The 19,401-nt window shown below is 46.5% G+C and overlaps 1 protein-coding gene across 2 annotated transcripts in view; it reads right to left on the bottom strand.

Moving 5' to 3' along the window:
- COL15A1 (collagen type XV alpha 1 chain) overlaps positions 1 to 19,401 on the bottom strand; it is a 99,316-nt gene that overhangs the window by 29,757 nt on the left and 50,158 nt on the right. For both annotated transcript variants that reach the window (XM_033124147.1, XM_033124148.1), the window contains 11 exons: positions 18,211 to 18,360; positions 17,540 to 17,692; positions 14,465 to 14,557; positions 12,542 to 12,661; positions 11,908 to 11,976; positions 6,041 to 6,076; positions 5,488 to 5,628; positions 5,228 to 5,296; positions 4,419 to 4,454; positions 4,230 to 4,313; positions 1,976 to 2,041 (listed from right to left, as the gene is read on the bottom strand). In XM_033124147.1, coding sequence (XP_032980038.1) covers positions 1,976 to 2,041; positions 4,230 to 4,313; positions 4,419 to 4,454; positions 5,228 to 5,296; positions 5,488 to 5,628; positions 6,041 to 6,076; positions 11,908 to 11,976; positions 12,542 to 12,661; positions 14,465 to 14,557; positions 17,540 to 17,692; positions 18,211 to 18,360 — 1,017 coding nt within the window. The remainder of the gene's footprint in view (positions 1 to 1,975; positions 2,042 to 4,229; positions 4,314 to 4,418; positions 4,455 to 5,227; positions 5,297 to 5,487; positions 5,629 to 6,040; positions 6,077 to 11,907; positions 11,977 to 12,541; positions 12,662 to 14,464; positions 14,558 to 17,539; positions 17,693 to 18,210; positions 18,361 to 19,401) is intronic.

Raw genomic sequence — 19,401 nt, 5'->3', positions numbered from 1 at the left:
TGTGAAATCACTCAGCCACTGAAACCACTGGGGCCAACGAATACAGCACTTGACCTTGACAAATACTCTCAGAAAACATGTTCCTAAATTCTGAGGAATAGGGCCACAGGGTGTGCTGGCGTATTTGGGGATGGGAGAGGGGGCAGGCACATTGGCGAGACTGTTCTTTTTCCTCAGAAGGAGCATGAATTTTAAAGGATCAGCCATTTTAAAGGCCCTGGGACATAGAGAGTTTGTGGTTCACTCTACATGGGCCAGGACTCTTCTTCCTGCCAGCCCAGACACCCACATACCTATGAAAGGCATATGAGTTTGGCAGAATATACACACACAGAGAGATAACTGGATGGCAACACGTTTCTTAATATACTGTATACATAGTGGGGTGGAAAAGCATACGGGTGCCGGTTGGGACTTGTGTTCTCCCACGGAGGGAACTACCTCTGACTAGGACAATCTTGGTCCTCCATTAGGGATGAAGGTGACTAGTGGGCCTGGATTTGCCGAAGAGGAGGGCAGGCATTGGGGAGGAAGGAGGATTCTAGGGGTGGAGTCACTTGCAGACAGACAAGGCCCAGGGACTGTTAGAACAATGATGCCCAATCTTTGATTTTAGGCTATGTGTTTTGCTTTAGTATCAACCCACCAAACAAACATCTTAAACTTCTAATAGTTGGGGGAAAACCAAGACCCTCTGTGAACTGACTTTTGCTTGTTAGCTGGTGTACGTTAGGGTTTGATTACTGGGGTGTTTTGGATGATTTTATTAGAAATCAAGGAAAGGGAGCCCCACTGGTGGTGGTACAAAGAGACAGCAAAATGACCCACCAACAGAGGTCACCCAGCAGAAGGAGAAACTGGCTCTAGAGGAACCTCCCAGATATTTGCGGAAGCCTTGGGAAGGGCACTGAATTTTCCCCAGAAGTGGCTTTTGGGGGTCCAGGCCAACCTCAGTGAGAACTGCAGGAGTGGGTAGCTCCAGCAGACATCAGGACTGAACAGCTGTGAAAGTACAAGCCTCAATGTCCAGGTCAGCTTACACACAGAGCCAGTCTGCAAAGCAGTTTCACAATCATCGCCTCTTATAAGCTGCCCCAAAGGCTGGTGAGGAGTTAGCAGAAAAGAGGACCAGAGGTTCCGAGTGGTGTGTAGCAGAGACGGGGCTGGATCACCAAGGCTACTAAGGCCAGAGGTCTTCCTTTCTCCCCAACTGTCACCAGCAGATGCTGGAAGATGCAATGGGGATTTTTTGCGCAAGCAAAGGAAGCTTCCTTCCTCTTAGGTCCTGTTGTGCCAAGAACTGACTCTGCGGGCTTGCAGAAATGATCGCTTCTTCGCCCGTTCCTGATGTCTAACATGGGGCTAGAAAGACTAAAGCAAGTCATTTCCCCTCCTCATGTGCCAGTTTCCCCATTAGTACAAGGACAGGTCTCGCTAGGTTCTTCCCGTTCTGTGAAATGAGATCATGTCAATAAAAGCAAGCCAAGGGGCAGCCGGTTAGCTCAGTTGGTTAGAGTGCAGAGCTCTTAACAATCAGCTTGCCGGTCTGATCCCCACATGGGCTACTGAGCTGTGCCCTCCACAACTAGATTGAAACAACTACTTGAGTTGGAGCTAATGGGTCCTGGAAAAACACACTTAAATAAACAAAAGTTTTTATTAAAAGTAAAAAATAAAAGCAAGCCAAAAGTGTTGCACAGATGTCAATCCGTGTGTTACTTATGCTTCTCTGATTTTCATTTACGTATTTCTGATGCATGGGACTGGAAGCTTCCATTGAATTGGACAAAACTCCCTGCATGGTCAAATTAATGTGATAGCAACATCTCAGAAATGCAAAGTTCTCTTTCCACTCTACTTTGATGTATTCTAGCTCCATGCTTCAGCAGCTAAAAGAATTCCAAACCAACCCAATTTAGTTTCAACAGGGGCGTCTGGGGAGGGATCTCACTCTAGGGGAGCTGTGGATACACACCGGAGGCCCGATGAGCTCAGGAATGTCCGAGAGATTCATGAGTCCATGAGTGATGTTGATCAAAGACTGAAAAGAGAAAAATCAGACAATGAGACAGAGGGTGGCACATGTTCCACCATGTTCCCAGCAGTGAACTGAAGTCACCCAGCATGGCAGTACCTGGACAGATACTGATTACACCCTAACCCACCGCCAACACACCCACCCCTCCCACTGCTTAGAAAGCAGCTCAGAGCTGCCTTATTGCTTTGCTCTTTCAACCAGTCTTAAGATTACATAATACATGATTGTCTTCTCTCTTTTAAAATTTTAAATGTATACACACACACACACACACACACACACACACACACACACACACACCGTCTGACAACTAAGTTTGCGAACTTGTTGCACCGATATCGCTAACCATTTTTGATCTCAGAGGGATTATTCATTATGAATTTGTACCAACTGGACAAACAGTTAACCAAGTTTACTATTTGGAAGTGCTGATAAAGCTACATGAAAAAGTTAGACGACCTGAACTTTTCGTCAACAAATTCATGGCTCCTGCATCACAACAATGCACCAGCTCACACAGCACTGTCTGTGAGGGAGTTTTTAGCCAGTAAACAAATAACTGTATTGGAACACACTCCCTACGCACCTGATCTGGCCCCCAATAACTTCTTTCTTTACCCAAAGATAAAGGAAATATTTAAAAAAACACATTTTGATGACATTCAGGACATCAAGGGTAATGCAACGACAGCTCTGGATAATGGCTATTCCAGAAAAAGAGTTCCAAAATTGCTTTGAAGGGTGGACTAGGCACTGGTGTCAGAGCATAGCTTCCCAAGGGGAGCACTTCGAAGGTGACAGTAGTGATATTCAGCAATGAGGTATGTAGCACTTTTTCTAGGATGAGTTCTTGAAGTTAATTGTCCTAACTCATATGTATATATATATATATATAATATATATGATATATATATAATATATATATATACACACACGTGTGTGTGTGTGTGTGTGTGTGTGCATGTATCCCCACGGAAAGCTTGTAGTGTTAGTGGTGGTGTGTGTGTTTGTCCACGTAGTTATTTTATTTTTTTCTACTTATTTTACTGTTGACATACAATATTATATTAGTTTCAGGTATACAACATAGTAATTAGACATTTATGTAACTTACAAAGTAATCACCTCAATAAGTCTAGTCCCCATCTGACACCATACATAGTTATTACAATATTATTGACTATATTCCCTATGCTGCACTTCCATGTAGTTATTTTATATAAATGGTATCAGGCTGTATGTATTATTCTTCACTTTTCTTTTTTCGCTCAGATCTTTCCATGTGGAATTTTTGGGTATGGGCATTTTAGTTTTAACAGATTGTCAAAGAACTGTCTAAAGAGGCCATACGATTTACACTTCCACCAAAGCATGTGAGATTATCTGTTTCACCACACCGTTACCCACACTTGATATTTTTAACCATATATATATATATATATATATATATATGTGTGTGTGTGTGTGTGTGTACACACACACACACACACACACACACATTTTTTTTTTTTTACCCTAGTTATTTTTTTTCTAGTTATTTGGGACTTTTTACCTTTCTGTTGTCTATCATATGACATTATTTCTCTCAGAAGGACAACTATTTTTCACACATGTGGTGTCTTAATATTACGTGGACCACGATCTGGTCCCAGCCCACATCCCACTCTTCTCTACACATTTCCATCACTCTCCACCCGGACGCATGCCCGTCAGCTCATAACAGATTTTCTACTCTGTGCTTTGGCTCAAAGTGTCCCGGCCACCTGGATTCTGGAAGTCCTGTTCTCCACGGTTACCTGATGAAATCCATCTCAGCTTTCAAATCCCTGCTCAAAGACTCTTCCTCCAGAAAGTCTTCCTTGATTTCTCATATCCCACACTGCCTTTTCTCCCTTATGTCCCCACTTATATTCCTTTGCCTCTGTTATAGCTCTGTTACAGCCATTCTCCTGACTGCAAATGCTGCCAACCAGAAGAGTGTTCTGGAAGCACCATGTGAGAGAATAGTGGTACTGGGGTAGAAACAGACAGGTGCAGCATGCTGGCAGATGGCAACTCCAACGTCAGATGCCGGTTGTGTGCCCCCTGCTTAACCAGCAGCCCCAAAGGCCCTGAAGTTGTGGAGCACCTTCTCTCCCCTTTAGCAAAGGCAGGAAATACATAGCCACGTTCTGACCTGGATGATACTCACATTAGACAAGACTTCGATACGGCCTGGGGGCCCCCTGGGCCCAGGGGGCCCCACAACGCTGGTTCCATCTATCCCTCTTTCACCCTGGAAGCAGCAGTGAGAGCAGAAAAACAATTCATTGTACAGGCACCATGCTCCCAGAACCAGGCTGGACAGTCCACCTAACCCACCTCAGTTCTGTGACCTCACCTTGGGTCCCAGATCTCCTTTTTCTCCTTTGGGACCCTGGCAAAACAAAGAAACAAATAAATATCGTTCGGTTTTCTTGTGTTCACTTTGCTCACTCCCTATCTATCGTTGGATCTTACCATCTCTCCATACGCTCTCGCATGGATTTTGTCCAGACGATAGGAGCAAAATATGAGGGGCAAATTTCCCTTGCAATGTCAGAAGGAACACCCCACAGAGAACAAGAAGACCAGAGACCCTCTGCCAGCACAGGTGACTGTCCTCTGGACCCTGAATCTCAGAGCACTCTGTACCGGTGGTGGGGGGTGGGATGGGGAAGGCCTTTAGTCAGCCCTGGAGCGGGCTGTGCTGCTCCTGTCTGCCCGGCTCTGCTCCTCCAGGGCTGACTGCTCAGCTCAGGTCCCACTTGACGAAGCTAATGAGATCCTGGAGGTTGGTCCTCTTGAGAGCAAGTATCATAGCAGAAGATGGATAACACCTCCCACCTTCCTGGCTAGGTGCAGCAGGGAGGGGCACCTGTCAGGAGCATGGTGTTTTGGAAAGAGTCCGAGTTTCAGTATTGAATGGGGCAGCAAGAAGGCAATGAAGCAGAGATGGCAGGAGACAGAGAGGGAAAAATAATTTTCTAGTTTTTCCACATGATGTTTGGTGCAAAATTTCTGTGCTGCTCCTCAGAGAAACACACTATAAAGAACACCTAGTCTCCCCATTGCACAGCTTGGAGCTGGGGGTACAGAGGAGGTGAATTATTAAAAGTAGCACAGTCAGGATGGCACCCCATAAAACGAAGGTTTCAAAAGTCAACCTACAATCGAAGCCATTGGTCCAGAGACTCTGGGTTCATGCAGTAGCCCGATGCTTCCAGAGCCTTCAGTATCCTGGGTAAGAAAGAAGAATGAACATTTCAGATCCAATTCCTGAGCACCTACCTGCACCAGGTGTGGTTTCGGGAGCTGGGGCTTGGTGGGAATTGACACAGCCCCTGCCCTCGGACCAGGGGCCAGTTCGCTAGTCTTTCCAGAGTCCTTAAGGCACATTATTCTCTAACCATAGAAAGAGCAGAAAGTACCTCAAATCCAAGTCCCATTGTGCATCCAGGGCCTGGGGGTCCAGGGGGCCCGGGAGGCCCTGGGGGTCCCATGATCCCAGGAATGCCAATTTGTCCATTTTTCCCTGGGGGTCCTGGTGAGCCTCTGTTGCCGGGGTCACCCTGTAGGGAAGAGAACAGGCTGACTACTCAGACCTGGGTTCACTCACGGAAGGAATGACACACAGTCCTGAGTCAAAAAATCATTCTTTGAGCTTATTTAGATTAATGAATTCTCTGATCGGTACTGCTTAATGGTCCAGAAACAGCTGTCTGGCTAATTGACATTGCACTTGGAGATAAGCTAAAGCACTCGAGTGCATTTGTGTGGCGGGGTGAGGAAGGAGAATAACATCCCAGGTTATTCACTCCCCTCTACCTCCAGCTGTTCTGCCTTCCCTGAGCAGTTGCTTTGAGATGTGTTTCTCTCCGCTCCATGACATTCAATACTGCGGCTCAGCAGTCCAATTATAGTAAATGCAAAGGAAGGGGAGGAAGGAAGAAAAAGGGTTTTTTTTTTAATTTATTTTTTTACCTTTTCACCAACTGAGCCATTAGGCCCTCTTGCTCCCTGAAAAACAAACAAACAAACAAAAAAGAGTCAATGAATATATAGCGCATTAAATATGTTCAGAAGAAATGTAGAATTATGGACTCTTAAGTAATAGGATATTCAAATGGGACCCTACTGATCTTGGTTTTGGCTGATGTCTCAAAGCTGAGCGCATTACAATAGTTGTCAGTTTGCAATAGCAAGTCCTGCTGAAAGCTGTGAAACTCATTTTTCAACTGTTAGCTCATCACCTACCTCAAGGGTAAAAAGGAGAAGTTGAAGATTAACTGTGAAGAGATCATAGAGGAAGAATTCCCTTGGAGAATTGTCAGTGTACTGGGCGGTCCCTTTTCCCACCCCTCCCATGAGGGAGGTAAAGGGGTACTTCTCCTACTTGCAGCCAAGGAAGGGGCTTTAAGAACGTGGTATACATTTACTGTATGTTTAGAGATATGTGGAAAGATGAGTGACTATCTTCCAGAAAAAAAAAAACTAAAGACCCAAATTGGCTGGAGTGGCCCCAGCATGGGGGGGTGTGTGTGTTGCACTGAAGCAAGTTGCAAGTCCATAGGTCTCCTGGGGGAGCTCTGAGCAGAGGGGAGGACCAAGAGGGGCTGGTGGTCAAGAGTGGTAAGTGGGGGGACCCCGGCTGGAGAATTGCTGAGGAAACCTCAACAGCACTCACGAGAGAAGGAGCCCCCCATTGTACCGTAGGCCCTGACACCTGACGACGCTGTACCCGCCATCTAAATCTGTGCCCTTCCCTCAGTCCCGTTACCCTGGGCTAGAGTTCCTCTCCTATACCAATTCTATAGAAATGACAGAGTGGATAGTTCCAAAAGAGTCACGCTTAAAAATAAGATGGAGCATCATGTTGAACCTGAAATAGTGAAGAATGCCAAAGGGAAAACAGCTGAGATGCCGAAGCCAGAGGCTTCAGTCACGGAGAGAAAAGATGGGAGAGAAGCATGAGGCGAAGTGGAGGTGGAGGCCAGCAGCAGGGTGTGGTTCTGACGGGAAGGCGGGTAGACGTTCTGGAGTGGGCAGCCACAGAGCCCGCCCAGCTCTCCTCACCTCCCACTCTCACTGCCAGTACAAGAACAGTAAGAGTTGTTTCCTGGATCAAAAGGACAGGCCAGAGCCCCAGGGGCCAGGGAACACTGGGAAATCCAGGTATATGCCAAACTCCTAAGATCAGCTATTGAGGTGCTTGTCTGATGGCACATCGACTCGTCCCATCCCCTGCCCGAAAGCTGGATGTCCCAGAAGTAGCTATTGCCCACTTCCCAACCATCTGTACAAACACATACAGAAAACAGACCAAAGAGGGATTCCAATTTCGAAAGCAAACACACAAGCAAGAAACAACGCTCATCTGAGGGAAAGCAACGTTGTGAAAGACAGAAAACAATGTCAAGAATGGAATGTACGTCTGAGGAAACAGAGTGAGGAACACAACCCAGTCAGGACTTTAAGGACATAATATATATTCTCCGGGAGAAAAGGGAGGATTTTACAGCCACGAAACTAAGACAAACTATTATGAAATAAGAACAGTGGTTACGGAAAAGAATCAATTAGAGATCTTAGAAATAAAAATGCTCAACTGTTGAAAGAAAGAATTCTATAGAAGGGCTGAATAACAGAAGAGGTACATCTGAAGAGAGAATTACAGGAAAAAAAAAAAAATCAGGTCACAGACGCCCTGTGTGTGAAGAGACAGTATTTGGGCCCATTCCACTGGCTCACAGATTTGGGGGCTACCGTTTTGGAATATGAGCAGATCAGCTTGGGGACGAAAGAGCGCATCTTATTGGAATTTACATGAAGAGGGAGAGTGAAAAGTGAGAGGCCCAATTAAAAGGATCAGAAAAGACTCCATACTCCTGAAATGGTGACGGCAGAGCTTTACTTCGTTCCTCAGTGAAAGAATTGAGTGGTGAGGCCATGCGTGATCTTGGAATTACAACCAGCACAGCTGCAAGTCTGGTTGTGAGAGATCAGTTCTACCTCAGAAACACTGTGAAAGAACCAGGAGCAGGCAGGAGTGCTGCGTGTTGCAAAATCATGGTTTAGAACTCATTAGAAATTTCCACTCATTATGGTACCTGGATTTGCTAAGGCCATTATCAGACTTCATCATACAGGAATATCAGAAAAAACTAACAAATACACAGATATTATTCCTGTTGTGGTTTCCAAAACTGCACAACTTATTGTCTGTGGGTGCCTGTTGGTTCTACTCATGGTGTTTGTTATACTGATAACTCAATGTATAACAATTACAACTGACTATATAGTTTATTTGGTTTCATTGGGGCCATACATGTCTGATGATGAAAGAAGATATAAAATAGGAAATCAGGCCAATATTTGAATGTTTAATTGAAACAAATTGTTACCCATTACTAGATCCTACTTAGGAGCAGCTCCAGGCTCAGGTTCTGGAGGCGTACCCTGTTCTTTATTACAGGAGATTTGGAGGTTGCTCACAGCCAAGTTTGGATTACTTGGAGAAAGGGAAGGTGATGATTTGCATTGCTTTTACATATCATGGAAAAGACAGAAGGTGGTTTTACGAGACCTGACAATTAAGTTCGCGAACTTGTTGCAACGCTGTTGCTAACCTTTTTTTAATATCAGAGGGATTATTCATTATGAATTTGTACCAACTGGACAAACAGTTAACCAAGTTTGCTATTTGGAAGTGCTAAAAAGGCTGCATGAAAAAGTTAGACGACCTGAACTTTTCGCCAACAATTCATGGCTCTTGCATCACGACAATGCACCAGCTCACACAGCACTGTCTGTGAGGGAGTTTTCACCCAGTAAACAAATAACTGGATTGGACCAAACACCCTCCCTACTCACCTTATCTGGCCCCCAATGACTTCTTTCTTTACCCGAAGGCAAAGAAAATATTGAAAGGAAGATACTTTGATGACATTCAGGACATCAAGAGTAATATGACGATGGCTCTGATGGCCATTCCAGGAAAAGTTCCAAAATTGCTTTGAGGGGTGGACTAGGCACTAGCGTGGGTGTATAACTTCCCAAGGGGAGTACTTCAAAGGCGACCATAGTGATACTCAGCAATGAGGTACTTAGCACTTTTTCTAGGATGAGTTTGTACAATGCAAACAATGAGATTTCGGTAGCTCAGTGAGATTACTCATAACCGGTTATGAGTTGAACATTCCTCAGCAATTCTGGGCACTGAGGAAAATTTCCAAGCACAAACCCTTTTCTACTTGGAGGTCTTGGCACCTTTTGAGACTGAAGAAGACAATGAATGATTCCGGTTGTGAAAGAAGGAAAAGAATGACAACTGTTAATCCTAGATTTGGGCTGAAGAACTGGATGCCAGAATCTGCAGTGCAAAAAGCAGGAAGGAATTTTCCAGAGGTCCATCTCCAGCCAGTTTTTCACCTATTCCTTCATGGGCTAAGAATCTCAGAGTTAGCTGCTCATCTTAATTTGGGAAAAATAAATTAAGGAATATTTCTATCATGGAACTCAACATAGAATAATCTATTTGATAAATTCTTAATGATCATCCACATTTTGGTGACAATCCCACATTTGAAAATTATGATTATATATAACAATATTTTTTTCCAGACAAATAAAGTGGAGCTTACTCTTTGGGGAACCCCCCCCGCAACTTTAGACAACTGCCTAGACTGGTCTATGTGCCCTGCAAGTGAAAAGAGGGGCTGATTTCCTCATAGCATGAAGAAAGACCTCCCTACAAGTGTTCATGGAACCGTGCAAAGCACTGCCTAGGCAGGAAGTGAGTCCCTTGTCACTGGAGATGTGCAAGCTGAAGAATAGATACTGTGGAAGGGAGTCAAGGATCAAATGTATCATTGGATCTTATGTGTGTTATATCCCTGAGATGTTCCTTTTCTTGAGCACGTTTTTATTATTTTACATCCAGACCATGCTCCTTGATTTATTTTATTTTATTTTATTTTATTTCATTTTATTTATTTATTATTTTTTTGGTAAACTTCATGTGGAAGGTTCCCCTTGAGCTCTCCAGATGCAAATTTCCAAGACTTTCCAGACTCTGCTTCTGCTTTTACTTGACCAGAAAGCATCATATACACACAGTGCAACTAATTAGGAATCATAGCAAATTTCAGGGGGAAAAATGTGATTTATCTTCCACAATTATTCTGGGCAAGCCCGCCGCTCTGTGAACGGCTGCTTCTCTGAGCAGTTGCAGACTGTGCCTGCGTGGGTGTTTGTGTGCGGATATGGGCGTGGGTATTTTTAAGTGCCAGACAAGTGTGGGAGGGGTGTGTGGGGTGGGTGGGGGGATGCTAGTGTGAACAGGGAAGATGAGTGTAGGTCTGTGATGTTTCCTGCAAAATTTAATTTCTTATGAAATAGCTGGTACATGTAAAATGAGTTCTATAAAGCTTGACAATTATTTCTTCTTTTTTTCTGAGAAATGAACTTTCCAAGATAATCCAATTACTGTTTCAATTAAAATAAAAACACTCAAAAGCTGACAGAAACTGGAAATTCATTTCTGTGAGGATGGTGGCACCTAGGAATCTTGCATGACCTCATCCAGGTGGTATCCAGCAGCCCCGTTCCCCATCCCAGCTGGGGGGGACCCTCCCTCCTCTGAAGCCCAGTGAAACTCAAGACTGCGTCACAAGCTGGCTGACCTTATCTTTATTGCCCCCACTCTGTGGGACATGGCTTATCTCACCAACCAGGCTGAGAACACAGGAGGGGCAGGGACTCCACACTCCATAGTGCCACTAGGGGCTTGCAGACAGGTGACAAGATGCTTACAGAGAATGAAGAGACTGAAGACATGCAAGACTCCAGAAATGGAAGATTAAGATGGTGCTGGAAAGAAGTTGCATTCATTCATCAAAGGTTAACAGAGGCCTGTGCTAGGTTCTAAGGATACACAGACAGTACTGGTGTTCTGTGTTGTCAGGGTCGGGGTGGAGCCAGACAGGGAAGCTAACAGCTTTCATGTCACTGGCTAGGTGGGGTCCTAGCAGAATAAATACTGTGCTAATGGAGAGTGGAGGAACGAGGCGTGCTTTCTGCTCATAAGGAGTCTGGGAGAGCTTCCTTGGAGGGAAGCTCTCCAAGGAAGAGAGCTTCCCTGAATGGGGCCTTGGAGAATGAGAAAAGGAAAAGGACATCTGAGACAGAGAGCAAACCAGGTGCCGAGGCCAGGAGGCCATGGAGAAAGAGCATGTCCAGTGCATTTCAGTAGGGCTGGCTGGCCCAGAGGCCATGTGAGGGCTTGGTGGGAGACGGAGCTGGAAAGGCAGCTCTGGAGGGGCCTGGAGGGTCTGTGAATAGTTAGGGTTTTGTCTGCAGGCAGTGACTGATGAGGGCCTGATATAGGAAGATGAGCTGGGCAGGTGCGTGGAGGCTGGATTGTGGGTGGGAGAATGGAGCACAGGTGAGGAGCCTGATGCCACAGTGAGAACAAGGAGAGATGAATGTCAGACCAGGGTAGACAGAGAGGGGAGAGATGTGGATGTCAGGTTGGCCAGCCTTGGCAACAGACAGATCATGGAAAGAAAGGGAGAGGAAGGAGGAGTTAGAGAAGACTATTTTTGACTCCAGGTGACTGGGTAGATGGAGGCACCATTCATCAAAGCTGAGATTTGCAGGGATGGACAGGAAAGATGCTGAGTTCAGGTTTGGGCACAAAGACTCCTGGGATGGGGACATCCAGCAGAGAGGACCAGGAGGCGACTAGAGAGGGTCATTCACAGAAGAGGCAAGGTCAAGTTTAGAGGTCAGAAAGAGGCAGTGTGGGCCTGGGGCTCCCATGTGTTGGAACCCTCCCGCCTTCCTCGTACCTTTTCCCCTTTCATCCCGGGAAGGCCGGAGGCTCCATCAAATCCAGGCTGTCCCTCTGGGCCCTGGGGAACATCAATGACAATCAGCCCACAACATCCTTGATAAGAACCAAATACAAACCCTTCTTGGAAAAGGAGGCCAGGGCTGGGAGGACCCAGCAGGTGAGGCTGGTGGGTCCCGCGTCTTGTACCAGGTCCATGGTGGAATGCCAGTCCTGGGCCCCAGGAGAGGCCGAGCACTTATGGGTGAGTGCCCTTTGCTCTCTGGATCAAGTTTTCTCTTCTGTGGGGCAGTCAAGGCCAGGGTTGTATATAGATGGTCTCAGAGGGGCCCCACCCCAGGCCTAGCACTGATGTCCTGCAATTGCAAGATTCCATTATGAGTCTGAATTTCCTATACTGACTAAGACAGAGCAGCCAAACAATGTGTAGGATGATGTTTTTCTTGGCTGCTGCTTCTTCTGAGTCTTAGCAATGACTTGGCCAGGAGGACTTATGTTTACAAACATTAGCCAGCTGCTGCTCCCTGCTGTGAGCTCAGACAGTGCTGGGGTCTGCAGTCTGTATGCTCCTCCCTGGCTACAGGAAGCCCGTGGCCACAGATGGGGAGATGGCTTCAGTGGCTCACCGGGAGTCCAGGTTCACCAGTAGCTCCATCCTCTCCAGGAGATCCAGGGGGTCCATTGAAAACATCAGTTCCTGGTTTTCCTGGAATCCCAGGTAATCCAGGTGGGCCTGGAGGCCCTGGGGGACCCTAAAAAATAGACAGTCTGTTAAGAAACAGTAGGGGAGGATATAAATATATACTGAACGTGTATGTTCCATCCATTTTCTCCATTGCCTACGACAACCCTATAAATAGAGGCTGGGGTTCCCACTTAGCAGATGGGGAAACATAGGCTCAGTGAGCTGATGTGACTTGCTGAAGGGTCTGTCACACACACACACACACACACACACACACACACACACACACACAGACACACACACACAGACACACACACACACACACACACACACACACACACACACAGACACACACACACACACAGCTAATTAGTAGCAGAGGTGGGATTGAATCCAGGTCTTTCTGAGACCGTTAGATCGTGTTTTCTCCCTAGATGTAATGTATACCATAAAAATCCAATTTGTCAGAATTCTCAGTTTTCTGATTAATTGAGAGGTTTGGTCAAAATCGGCCTGTTGTGTTAACCTGTGTTGTTAAAACGCTTCCGGCAATGTGCTAGTCTCTTTAGACTCTGGAGGGGCTGAGCAATCCCATCAGCCTGGAAGACCTTTATAGTGACTCTTAAACCCTTCCGACCCTGTCATGAACGGGCGGGCGCAGGGACAGCTGGCTGGAACCTTCTATGAGGGGATTCAGCACAGGGGCTCAGAGGAAGGGCTGGAGGTGAGGTTGGGGGCCTGGAACAGAGATGCCAGCTGCAGTTAAGAGAAGGGAGGCGCTCTCTGGGGGCAATGGAGAGACAGAGAGGGGTGGGGTATGGGGAGGGGTGGGCAGCCTTGGGCAGGAGGCTGGAGAAGCAAGAGGCACCAGAAGGAGAAGAGATGTGGAGAGGTAGGGAGGGGTCGCCTCAGGGTAAGGAGGATTTCAGGGTCCGGAAGCCATATTGTGAAATGCTCCCTAGAGAAGAGACCTGCAGGTCTCTGTAATGGGTGAGGGGTGGGGGTGGGGGGCAGAAGCCAATGTGTACAAGTGAAGATCATGGACACACCTGATGGAGAAGGCGGCCAGTGGAGAAGTGGAGGTCCTGAATATAAATTTAGGCTAATATGCATTGAAAACAAAACAAAACTGATTTACGTGGAAAATACATACAAAGACATACAAATAGAGAGGGGAAATATAATGAACTCCCAGGAGCCCACTGTCAGTCTCAACAATTATCGATGGTGACCTATCTGGTTTCATCTGGTGTCGGCCCACACATCCTTCCCTCTCAGATTGTTGTGAAGGCCACCCCAGACACCAGGCCATTTAATCCTTCACACTCACTTTTTTTTTTTGTCTTGTAATATTCTTTTTTTTATTAGTTTCAGGTGCACAAAACAATGTCATAGACGTTTATCATTTACGTCCCTCACGCAGTGAGAACCCCCCTCCCCCATCCACTACCCCTCTGACATCGCACACAGCCATTACCTTTCCACTGTCTCTATTTCTAATGCTGAACTCCACTTCTTGTAACTATATATATATATATATGTATATAAAATTGTAGCTGACATTCATTATTGTTCAGCTCCAGCTTCAGGTGTACAGCGCAGTGATCAGGCATCTACATCACCCCTGAGCTGGTCTCCCTAATGGGATAAGTGTCCATCGGATACCCTACAAAATCTTTACAACATTATTGATTACTTTCCCCAAATTGACTTTCGTCTCCCCGTGGCAATCTTGTGGTTACTGATTGTGCTTTCTAATCCCCTCACCTTTCTCCTTCTCCCCACCCCCCCTAAAGAAAAGAATAAATGAATGAGCTAATCAGAAACAGTCTCAGAGACATAGAGGGAAAACTGAGGGTTTCACACTCACTCTTAACAGCTCCTCACTGCGCACCAGGTCGCCAGAGCCAGAGCCGACCTCCGAGCCCCAGGCCAGGCCAGAGCCCTCAGCCTCCGCTCCCATCTGCAGAGAGAAGAATTCCTGAAACTTAGATTCCACTGTTACTCTCCAAGGACAGCCATGTCACTGAAAGTTTCCCCATATTCCGTAGCTCTCTTAACTTCTGCTGCCATCTTTCCTTCTGCCGGCCCTTTTTCCCACTCTCCTCTACAGCTACCCTCTTGCTTTGCCACCTCCCAGCTGTGAAGACAACGTGAGGTCCATCCTCAACCCACTATACTCGCTCACATCTCCTCCTCAGCCTCTTTTCCTGCCTTTCAAATCCCTATACATCCTTCAAAGCCCAGTTCCATGGTCACCGCCTCCATGAATTGTCTCCCCTGCCCACACACACCATTGTCAGACAATTCATCTCTTCTTCTTCCGTGTTCTTTTTTTTCTTTTTTTTTTAACTTATTGGGGTGACAATTGTTCTTCTGTGTTCTCACCAGCCTCTGTTGAGGTCTCGATTTGGTGCCAGGACCACCTGACTTGAAGCTCAGTTGTGTGTGTCTATCTGTCCCTCTAGACTGGGGCTCCTCCAGCACTGGCCCAATCCTGACACACTTCTGGGTGCCCAGTGTCCAGCATGAGATCTGGCACCGAGAAGGCACTCAAAGCATACTTGTTGAACGCTATCAGTTCCTCCAAAGAACAAAAGGGAATTTCCAAAACTCCCTTCTAGTATCTGTCTAATATCTAGCTCTTGCTACGTCACCTGTACCCAGCTGATAATAGGCGCTTGGCAGTTATTTGCTAAATGACTAGTCGGAAGACCTTAGAAATGAAATGGCCTCATTTGGACCATTGCAGGGATTTGCTGATCAACTTCTGGATCATGTCTGAAGACGAGTGGTTATAGACAGCGCAGAAAACAAAAGTAGACAGTCCAGATGCTAAGACTGTCACCCTGACTTGACTCCTGGAGCAAAAGCCTTAACCTGCTCTGGGTCTCATCTGCAAAATAATTCTTCAGACCTAATTTATTGAGCGTGTGCTGTGAGCCAGGTAAAGTTTTCCATGTATTAACTCATTTAATCCTTATAATAACCCAAGAGGCAGGTACTATAGTGTTCATTTTATTCATGAGCAAAGAGAGAGAGAGAGAGAGAGAGAGAGAGAGAGAGAGAGAGAGAGAGAGAGAGAAAGAGAGAGAGAGATTTGTCACAGTTATGTGGCAGGGCCAGGCTTGGATGCCCCACTGCGTTGGGTGACTCCGATTTAAAATGATCCTAAAGACATTCAGGAATGATGCTCCCTTGACTGTCTTTATTGTGCTTTTAAACCATTTGCTCAGGGATCAGGGCATCCTTTTCAATTCATCGCAGATTCCTGACACTGGGGGGTGATCTCCTGCAATCAGTTATGTGCTAGGGAGAGGTACAGTGTGTTTGTTTCTCCCTTTGTCCTCTCTCTCACTCCACAACAACTCCGCCACACACACACACACATACACACTCTCTCTTAGAGCTTTTTAAAAATCCCACTGTGAAAGTCACAAGGGAAGGTTGGAAACACCAAAATGTGTTAGGAACTTAACAACCCTCACCGTTCTATCACTTTTGAGGCAACAACTGCTAACATTTAGGGAGGGTATTTCCTTCCAGAGTTTTTGCATGTGTGTATGTTTAAACAGTCAGGACCACACAATATGCTCACATTTACAACCAGCTTTTTCCACTTAACGTTGTATGGTATTTCCCCCATCATTAAACAGTCCCAATAATTTTAATAGCTGCATATGTTCCATTATTTGAATATACTTTTATTCAATTGACCCCCTATTGTTGGCTAGTTAAACCGTGTCCAATTTTTTTCTGTGATGGACAACACAGATTAAAGTCCTTGTACACAAGCCTTTTTACATATCAGACTATCTTCTTTAGGACGGATTCCTAGAACAGATAGATGTTTCTGGGTCAACAATATGCTGTTTTAGGAATGTTAATCTGTGTCCACGAAGAACCTCCCAGAAGCAGTAAAGCCATTGACACTCCCACCAGCATATAGCTGGTCTCACCACCCCCTGACCAAGTGCCAAGTTCTCAAGGCAGGAAACACAAAGGATCTAAGGACAACTGACCCAGTCTCTTCAACAAGTCAATGGCAAAAAGAGAAAAAAAAGGTGGACCGCAACCATAGATCAAAAGAGACTAAGAGACACATCAATCAAATACAATGTGCAGACCTTGTTTGGATTCAGATTTAAACAGATGTTAGCAAATAGACTAAAGTGTATTTTTTAAACTACGGTATTAGATAATAGGAAAGAACCATTAGTAATTTTGTTAGATGGATAATAACGTTGTAGCTAAAAAATAAGGTCCCAGATCAACCGACTAGCAATAGACATTAAAGTATTTATGAGTTAAACGATATGTTTGGGATTTGTTTTAAAATACTCCAGCCCACCCCTCTGCCTGCACCAAAAAGATGGCAGTAGGTGGTAAAACAGATAAAGCACAATTGGTATAATGACTTGAACTCCCAGCCACCTTATTTTACAGACAAGAAAGGAGGCCCAAAGAAAAAAAAGGATTTGCGTGAGGTTGCCAGGTGCTGCCCAGGATCACAAAAACTCATGTTGGAAGGGAATTGAAGGTCACCCCCTGCATACGCCTAGGAGGTTTCCATTCCCTCTGCTGTCCCTACCAGTCTTACAGGCTCCCCACCTCCAGGATGGGACTCTCCTGACATTTGAGATAAGGGCTTTGCACTTTGGTCAGCTCTGCCTGTCAGAAAGTTTTCATTTCAATTGGAGGGCCATTTGGGACACGAAACCAGGTGTCCCAGATTTTTCACCTCTTGCTTTTTCCTCTACCAACTGCAGCTTCCTTGTGCGTTCACAAGCTGGATGCCCCTCACATGCCCAAATTGGGCATTTTGCAAACCAAAATGAAAACTTGCCTCTGAGAAAGCCAGGGACAGGCCCCTCCCAGGACTTGAGCCTTTCCCTCCTCTGTAAGAACTGGCCAAGTCAAATCTTCACTCTGCTACGCCACTTACCGGAGTGATGGGAGTGACGGTTCTGTCAGGAGCCACGGTGGGTGTGGGGAGTGGGGGCCCCTCAGGGAGGGCGCTGCCAGACTCCTCTGCCCCAGACACGGTAAGGGGCTCCTCTGTTGTGGCTGCTGCTAAGTCTTCTTCATCTCCAGAGCCCTGAGAGCAAAACCAACAGGAGGAATCACATCACCTCACCCACGATACAATATGCACACGGCTGCCTGCCAGTCAGTTTTGGTAACGGTCATTTCTACGGCACTAGCCCAATTTCAAAAACCCTTTCTTACGTACAACTGTCATCCACCCCAACACATTCACAGAAGCACAGACTCGTAATTCCCTTCTGAAATATGCATCTCCTCTACTCCCTCCAGTAATGGGGTGTCCACCACCCCCTCCCCTCAGCAACCTGTTATGACTTTGGACCATTGTCTCTGACAAAGCTCTTGGACAAAGCTGGGAGGCGCCAGGGTCAGACAAAGGCCTGCTCCCCTGACCTCTCTGTCATACTCCCTCCATTGCATCCTGCCACCTTGAAGTTGGTATTCTCCCCACCCCCTACGCCATACACACAAGTGCACTCTAACCCGCTGAATGCGCCTTTGCCTCTGGGAAAGCCAGGACAATGACCTCTCTGCCTGCTGTGAGCCAGAGGGATACTAGGAAACACTTACAAAAGTGACTGCTTGCTCAGGGGCCGCTGTGGGTGTGAGGGAAGCCAGGCCACCGGTGGGGACCCTGCTGGCTTCCTCTTCCTCGAAAGTGCTGAGGGACACTTCTGTAGCAGCTGCTGCTGTTGTCAAACTTCCTTCACTGACTGGACCCTGAAACAAAATTGGTGTGAAGGACCGTGCCACTTCGTCCACACCCCTGGTTGGTGGGTGTGTGACTGGGGAGGAAACTGCTGGGGCCATCCGATACCTGCATGGCCACAGCTCCCCTGCCCTTGCTCATCAAAGACCTCTCAGGTCATCCCCTTCGTCCCCCAGGGTCCCCCTCAGCCTATACATCTCCAGTCACTGGGCGCTCACCACCCCTGCAGGGGATGCTTCTGCTTCCAGACGGCGCTGCTAGTTACATGCTAGTTCCTACTGAGACAAGGCTTGGTAGAACTGGGACCTGCTGCCTAGTTTTCTCACCATGACAAGACCTTTGCCTTTCAAGACGTGCAGGGAGGAGGGAAATGAAGGATGAGGCGTGAGAGATGACAGGTGAAGGAGAAGACAAAGGAAAATAAGGTGGCGGCGACCACGTGGTTAATTAAAACAATCCATGTAACTGCCCAGTGGTACGGAGTGCTGTCAGCTGGTCAGGGCATACCCTCCCCACTGTGCAGTTTCACTGGATGCATGTTAGACCAGAGGTGAATTGCTGGGAGCAAATGTGTGGAATGATCTCAAAGGCCAGTGCTGTTGATACGTGATGGCCTGATGACCCCCCGCCTCCAGTCATTCACTCAGCAAACATCCACGGAGCACCTGCCATTTGCAGGGATGAAGACGTCAGTGAACAAGATATATATAATCCCTGCCTCACAGAGCTTATAGTCTGGGAGGGAGCCAGAAACGAACCGTTTACCAAGTCTACTGCTAATTACAATCATGATGAGGCCTGCCCAGGAGAAATTCAGGGTACGATGAACGTGTCTGTGGGGAGACGTCAGGGTCTGGGCTGGCACCTACCAGACTGCAAAGTGGTGTCTGAGCTGAACTCTGAAGGATAAGCAGGAACTAAGGAGGGAGGAGGGAGGAAAAGGTTCTAGACAGAGAAGGGAGAGTATAAAAAGATTCTGAGCCAAGATGTTCAGAGGCTCATTCAAGAAACTGAAAGAAGGTCAGTGAGGCTGGAGTGTAAAAGTCACAGAG

Source organism: Rhinolophus ferrumequinum, chromosome 12 (assembly GCF_004115265.2).
Source record: "Rhinolophus ferrumequinum isolate MPI-CBG mRhiFer1 chromosome 12, mRhiFer1_v1.p, whole genome shotgun sequence".
In the NCBI taxonomy this organism is placed as follows: Eukaryota; Metazoa; Chordata; class Mammalia; order Chiroptera; family Rhinolophidae; genus Rhinolophus; species Rhinolophus ferrumequinum.
This window is presented reverse-complemented; position numbering and strand designations above follow the sequence as displayed.